The 7,046-nt window shown below is 39.6% G+C and overlaps 1 protein-coding gene across 1 annotated transcript in view; it reads right to left on the bottom strand.

Moving 5' to 3' along the window:
* Positions 1–1,816: 1,816 nt before the first annotated feature.
* Positions 1,817–7,046, bottom strand: part of Pon3 (paraoxonase 3) — a 32,640-nt gene continuing 27,410 nt past the window's right edge. Inside the window, exon 9 of the mRNA XM_005363691.2 lies at positions 1,817–2,770. Coding sequence (XP_005363748.1) covers positions 2,612–2,770 — 159 coding nt within the window. The 3' untranslated portion in view covers positions 1,817–2,611. The remainder of the gene's footprint in view (positions 2,771–7,046) is intronic.

A 7,046-nucleotide genomic window follows, 5' to 3' on the forward strand; every position in this document is an offset into this window, starting at 1 on the left:
TTTTCTGCCTCTCTAGTTGTACAAGTTATCGTTAACAATTTAATCTAGAACACAGCTTCGTAAAGTAGTTAAATTTTGGGGATGTGTAGTTCCCATAAGCAAGCAGGAATGGCCAAGGTTTTCTGTGATGTCTTCTTCAGTCTCCGGACAGCATTTCTGGAACATTCTATTAGTTACATAGGTCTCCCATCTTTGGTGGGGCAGGGGGCTAAGCCCAGATATGAACACTGGGAAGTTGGGACTGATGGGGCCTCCATGTAAGGATGGCAGGCAAATGCCAGAAGGCCCAGCTCAAACCACATTTTCCAATAATTTACATTCATTTTCTTTTCTAAAACTTCTTCTGGATTATCCATCTCTAGTTAAATTCATTCATTCGTCCCCCCTTTTCCTCACTCACTTCCTTTCCCATTTGGCCTTTTGTTCTAAGTACCCGATACAACCATATATTTCCTAAAAAATTGATCTGGAAGACTAGAAAACTAGTCTAGATTATTCTCCATTCTGTTATCTGAGCATATTTTGACCTTGTATTTTCTTGTAGCCTGCATAACCTCAGCAGGTAACGATTATTTGCCTTTAGGAGGTTCGCTGATGGACAAGTATGACCCACGGACACACTTGCCTGGAGTCATCAATATCTTAGAAGTCATTCTTACCAGACTATCCAGTAAAGAAAGACCTTTCGGGTGCTTCGAAAGCAGATAGTGAAAAATGTATGCTTCATACTGCAAGAGTCTTTGTGAATGCAAAGTTGAACAATTTTCAAACTGTTACGCTCTTAGATTTTTTTTTCATTATCGTTAAGAGTTAAATATTTTCAGTTTTATTTTATCTAGTCCGAGTGTGTATTCGGCCCATTAGGTCAGTTCTTTTACTGTACTTTGAGTTTAAGAGCGTCTTTTATTTCTATTACATTTTAAGTATGGTTGTCAATTCTGTATGTCATCATTCTAGTAAACACAAGGTCTTTGTGGGCCTATTTATGCTGAATTTGTTCCCACTGTTCCATTCTTATTTATGTGTCTCCCTTCTCTTTAGTTTTCATGAATGCCTATTGCTTTTCCTTGGGAAAATATTTGTAGGGTTTTCTTAACACATAGTATAAAGTCACAAGAGGACCTGTATTTGTTTCTGCAGGTGAGTAATAGTTCACTAACACGGCAAAAGTGAGCACATAACTTGATACATGTATTGCTGTATAAAAATTTAGAATGTACATATATATGATTTACTGGGTGTCATTTTGAAGCATTATACTTTGTATAATATTTAAGTCAATGTAAATAGATCTGTCTCCTTAAACATTTGCCATTCCACTAGGTTGTGAAAACATTCGATACCCTTTCTCCTAGATTTTTGAAATATTGAGGATATTTTTATTATCTATAGTAATCCCTTTGGGTAATAACACCCTTAAATTTCTTCACTCTATTAATTATAACTTTGTACCCAATTAATAGCACCCCCCATTACCAGAAAACCCCTACTCTCTTGGTGTCTGGTAACTACCATTCTACGCTCAACTTCTCAGGACTTGAGATCTGTTCTGACCATTCAGTTAGAATCTAAGCTTCAACTTGAATGATAGAGGCATGTGATCCTCATTTCTCACCCTATCCGATCTCTTCCTTCTCTTTTTCTCAGTGCCAAGCCAACTTTGCCTTTGGGCTTCTCAGAGTTCATGTGGGGCTAGTTTACATTTACTCTGACCTTAGCTGGATGTTCACCTTTTTGAGGTCATTTTTTTTTAAACCAAGAAAGTAATGTCTTTATTTATTCCCATCAAATTAAGTTTAGATTTGTCCTTACAACATGCCCTTTAGCCATAATAATTTTATTCATTTTAGACTTATTGGTGCCAGTCAGCTGACATGCTTATTAAATGTTTATTGAGTTAACTAGTAGAGAAAGCTGAAGATGGCTGTCTCAAGGCCCTTCTTATATTCAGCGCCAAGAAGATTAGTTACACTCACAATGGAAGTATCAGCATAGATAAAGTCTTACTCAAACACATCAGCACAGTTTGCACTAAGTTAGCTGATGAGGCTCGTCCATATCAAAGCGATGAGGCTTGTTTTGTCTATTTCAAAATCGCGTTCCCTGTTTGACAATATTTTGGGGCAAAACCAAGTCCAAGGCAGGCTTTGGGATCTCAAGATGAGAATTACAGGTAGGGATATTTGGTTGGAAGATAGTATCCCACAAAAGAAAGCAATGAGAATAAGAACGGTGAGAAGTTAAACATTAGCTCTTTTCACCAGTCTGAACTGCAGCGACTCAGAATATCACAGTTGTTACTGTGCTGAACAGTCACCAAGCGATACAAGCCTAAGTGCATAGGAGACTTTAGTGGTCACAGCCTGTAAATCCTCTGTAAACAGAACATTGGGGAAACTCAACAAAGCAGAATATATTGGCTTCTGGTTTGCTCAACACTAACTTGACTCTTGATTTCGTAGGTGTAAGTTTCTGTACTCCTTTTATTTTCTCCGTAAGAAAAGCCATACACATTTTCCTGGTAATGGCAAATAATTATAGTTCCATTTAGCATACACCTGAAATTTTACTTTGGCTAAATATGAAAAGTCTGAAGACTTTTGAAGAAGATCTAGAGTTCGCAGTACAGAGCTTTGTGAAACACGGTGCCTATGAGCATTTTCCCATGGTACACAGACGCCACAGAGCTCCCCTGAAGCACAGAGCCATTGTTGATATAGAGTGTGCTCACCCTGGGCTTGTCTGACAAAGTATCCTGGATGCGTAGTACCTGTCAAGAGAAGGTCACTCGTTAGTATCCAAGAAAAGCCATCTAGAGAGATTTCCCTTCCAGGGAATTCTGGGACAAATGAATACTTTCAGAAACCAATAAGCTAACACTTGAAAGTATATGTGAATTAAGTTTTCTTCTACAACGGTTAGTACTAATGTCTTAACAACATCTCTGCGAGATGATAGACTAGCTGTCAACATTAGTCAAATTCCTATAGAGACCTTCAGCAGGTTGATAATTTAGCATCTCTGAAAAAGAAACGTGGGTCCCATAAACACTTGTCTAACTCCTGAGTTGGCAGTAATTCTCTGCCTGCGAATGTGCCTTTGACTGAGCCTATAATATGATGACAGAATCCCGGGAGAAGATGACTAAGGGGCACCCAGTCAGCTAGCCCAACCAGCTATTCAAGATGGTGGCATCCACTGCTGAAGGACCCCATATCTGTGAAGCAGCTAAGGAACAGGAAGAAGGTGCAGGAGTTTGGAGCTGCCTCTGGCTAGGGCTGTTATTGATCCCCAGGCTTAGCACATCCAGCTTTGCTAATCAGCAAACATAAGCTCTCGGGTTTCAAAGAAGCCTGGCTGAAGTTCACTGGACAGGGTTGCGGTGGGGGATGGCAAAGACAGGAATCAAAGGAAAACAACTAGCCATGAAGCAAAGGTTCCCCTTATTGATCTCTTGCAATAGAATGAAGCTCCAGGTTGTTCTCTTTGTTTCCTTTCATTTTTACTTTCATTCCAAGCTCCAAAAACTTGGTTTCGAGTTTGCTACATGAAAATAATGGAGCTTGGATCTCATACAGAAAGCACAAGGCAACTAAGTGGAGGGGTCGGCAGCTGTGGAGAGGTAAGGCTGATTTAGCACGAACGGGTGTTCAAACTTGAAGATGAGGACCTGAGAAACAGATCTTTAACAAGTTTTCGGTTATCTCGCAGTAATGTTTGCCTTCCCTTTGGGCTGGCTAGTTTTATGTCAACTTGACGCAAGCTAGAATTATCTGAAAGGAGGGAACCTCTATAAGAGACAAGGCCTTCATAATATCATCCTATAGGGCATTGCCTTAATTACTGACTGATGGGGAGGTCCCAGTCCATTGTGAGGGGTGCCATCCCCAGACAAGAGGTCTTGGGATCAATAAGAAAACAGGCTGAGCAGGCATGTTGAGCAAGCACCCTCTCCCCATGGCCTCAACATCAGCTTCTGCCTTCAGGATCCTGTTAAAGTTCCAGTTCTGACTTCCTTTAATGATGAACAGTGATGTGGAAATGCAAGTCACAAAACCCTTTCCTCCCCAAGTTGCTTTGGTTGTGGTGTTTAATCACAGCAGTAGTGACCCTAACTAGGACACACTTGGAGCAGAGGCTTTGGCCAGGCACTTGTAGGGTAGCTCTGTCTGTGTCTAGGAAGGCAGCAGGGTGTATATCTGAAAAAGGGCAGCTGACTTGCTAGCTGGGATAACAATTCTTCTTCTTTTAGGCTACTTTGTACTTCTGAGACTAAATGTATGTATATATACATAAAATAATCAAATGTGTATATATGTATATACATATTAATTATAGTTTATTATAAAAGAACCTAGGATTAAGTCAGAATATGCTGTCTAACTAAATCTCAAAGTCCAAGGAATAAATTTCTGTCCATTGAGAGCTTCCATGTCATGGGAAGGCAGGAGTCAACTGCATGGCTTTTATGCTCTCGATGAACATTGTATCTCTTATTTCAATTGCTGCAAGATAGAACCTAGAATCTCTTCAGGCATGTAATTGGGTTGTTATAAATCTTATAAAACAAAAGGTGTAAAGGGGAAAGCTATCGCTTTCGAAGTTGTTGTGTTTTAAATTTATTTTATATAAGTGTAGATGTGAAAAAATTAATAATGAAAATACATCAACATATGCCATGCTTTAGATATCTCCATATAATAGGCATCAGCGATGTAAAAAGGCTGCTGGGTAGATAGCAAGTGAGTGATTGGAAGCTGTATTCACACCTGTTTTCAATTCGTAATCACAGAGCAAAAGTTGGTCTACTTTGTTGAAACTTCTTGTTGAATTTTCTGAGAATTTCCTCCATGAATACTGGATTTCCATGATTTCTACTCCCACTCTGCCCAGCCCAACTCCTCTCACATCCCCCTGAAACCCATGACCTCTTCTTCAGTGGTTACTGTTAGAGGCACACGCACTCTGCTGAGCCTGTGTACTGTGGATGTACATGTGTTTAGTGCTGACCACTTGGGACTGGATAACCTATCAGAAGGTTCACACCTGGAAAAACCTGATTCTCCTTCTCTCAGCAGCCACTGATTGGCTGCAGCTCTTCATTCAGAGGTAGAACTCTGTGCCCTTTTCCCCATCCGCACGGGCATGCCAATGGCTGGTGTCATCGCATGGCTCTGATTTGTAATGTCTTCTGGGCATGACTGGGAAACTACACCCATAAGATCTCAATAATATGATTGCTTTAAAATATTTCTTGATGCTCTCTTAAAGATTTCACGACTGATGTGTTAATTTCAAATAAAAATAATTTAAAAAGAGTCATATTCTTTGATAGAAATAAGCCCTCCTGTGTCAATGAAGAAGCTAAGAAAATTTGAATTTCAGTTTTGCAACTGCACAAACCAGTCACACCTTTTTTCAGGCCACAGCTTCGAGTCTCTTTCTGTCTTCAAGCCAAGACCTGCCCATGCCTTTTAGCAATCTTCACCCTCTTCCTAACCGTGTTGTTTCTTCCTGCACAACTTACCATCTATGCAACTTATATGTTCCTTTTATACATGAACTTATATGTTCATGAACTTACATGTTCATTTAGTATTATTTGTCCTTCTCTGCTCTAAGATTGGGGTCATGGTATGGATTTTTTATGATTGTTTAAGTTTTATTTTATTGTTTTTGTTTGTTTTTTTGTAAGCATGTGTGTTGAGCAGATGGACATACAAGTACAGGCGTACATGCCACAACACTTGTAGAGGTCAAAAGATAACTTTTAGGAGTTGGTTCTCTCCTCCCATGGTAGAACCAAGGATTGAATTTAGGTCATCGGGCTTCCATGGCAAGGGCTTTATACCATCTTACCAGCCTTATATATTTTAATTTCTGAGATAGCCCAAACGTTAGAACAATATCTGATAAAATGTAAGTGTCAAAACTAAGTTATTTCAAGAATGTGTGAAAGAATTTGTAGTGGTTAAATTCAACAAAGTTTTAAAATTTATTATTACTCTTCAACTCATTGTCATAGAAAATGCAGAGTTATGCAATTGGTTTAAATGCTGTAGATAATTCATGGTTTTTACTTTAGAAGATATATTTTTAAAATTAAAAAAAATCTTTTAAAAGGAAACACTTTTGAACACTGTCATATCTATTAGAACTTGAGAACAAAAGTTTATCTAATTCAGAGACTCAAGTCATTTGAATCCTTGGTGCAGGCTGTGTGCTCAGGTGTATGAACACAGATAGTTCTAGGCGTGTCTTGGTGCAGGCTGTGTGCCCAGGGGTATGAACAAAGATGGTTCTAGGCGTGTCTTGGTGCAGGCTGTGTGCTCAGGGGTATGAACAGAGATGGTTCTAGGCATGCCTCTTTCTCTGCCCCACTGTAGCAGCTTCTCAGAGCTTGCCTTCTATGGGAAACACAGTAGGGCCATCTATGTCAATATAGCCTATCAAGCTCATCTTTCCTCGTTACTCTCAATAGCAAAGCACTTGCCAAGTTAGGACCTGATGTGGGATTCCCCTCTGTATACCATTAGTTAATAAAGAAGCTTCTTTGAGCCTATGGTGTGGCAAAACAGAGCTAGGCAGAAGGGGTGGGGTGGGGTTAGGGGTGGGGTGGGGTTAGGGATGGGGTGAGGGGTGGGGGGGACTAAACTGAATTCTGGGAGAAAGACATCAAAGGCAGTGAGAAACCATGTAGTCACTGGCAGAAGACAAACACACCAAAACCTTGCCCGTAAGCCACAGCCACATGCAATACACAAATTAATAGAAATGGATTAATTTAAGGTATAAGAGTTAGTCAGAAATATAGCTAATAAGCCAAACAATATTACAATTAATACAGATTTCTTTGTGATTATTTCGGGAGTCTGGGTGGCTGGAACGAACAAGTGGCCTCCAGCAACGAGGACCTGCTGTCTGGCAAAGATACTACATCAGCCCCTTGTGGTTTAAAAAAATTTAGGGACTCCATCTCTTTAAACTGCCAGTATCTCTAATATATATGTATGTATATATTATATAATATATATTATATAATATAT

Source organism: Microtus ochrogaster, linkage group LG10, assembly GCF_000317375.1.
Source record: "Microtus ochrogaster isolate Prairie Vole_2 linkage group LG10, MicOch1.0, whole genome shotgun sequence".
In the NCBI taxonomy this organism is placed as follows: domain Eukaryota; kingdom Metazoa; phylum Chordata; class Mammalia; order Rodentia; family Cricetidae; genus Microtus; species Microtus ochrogaster.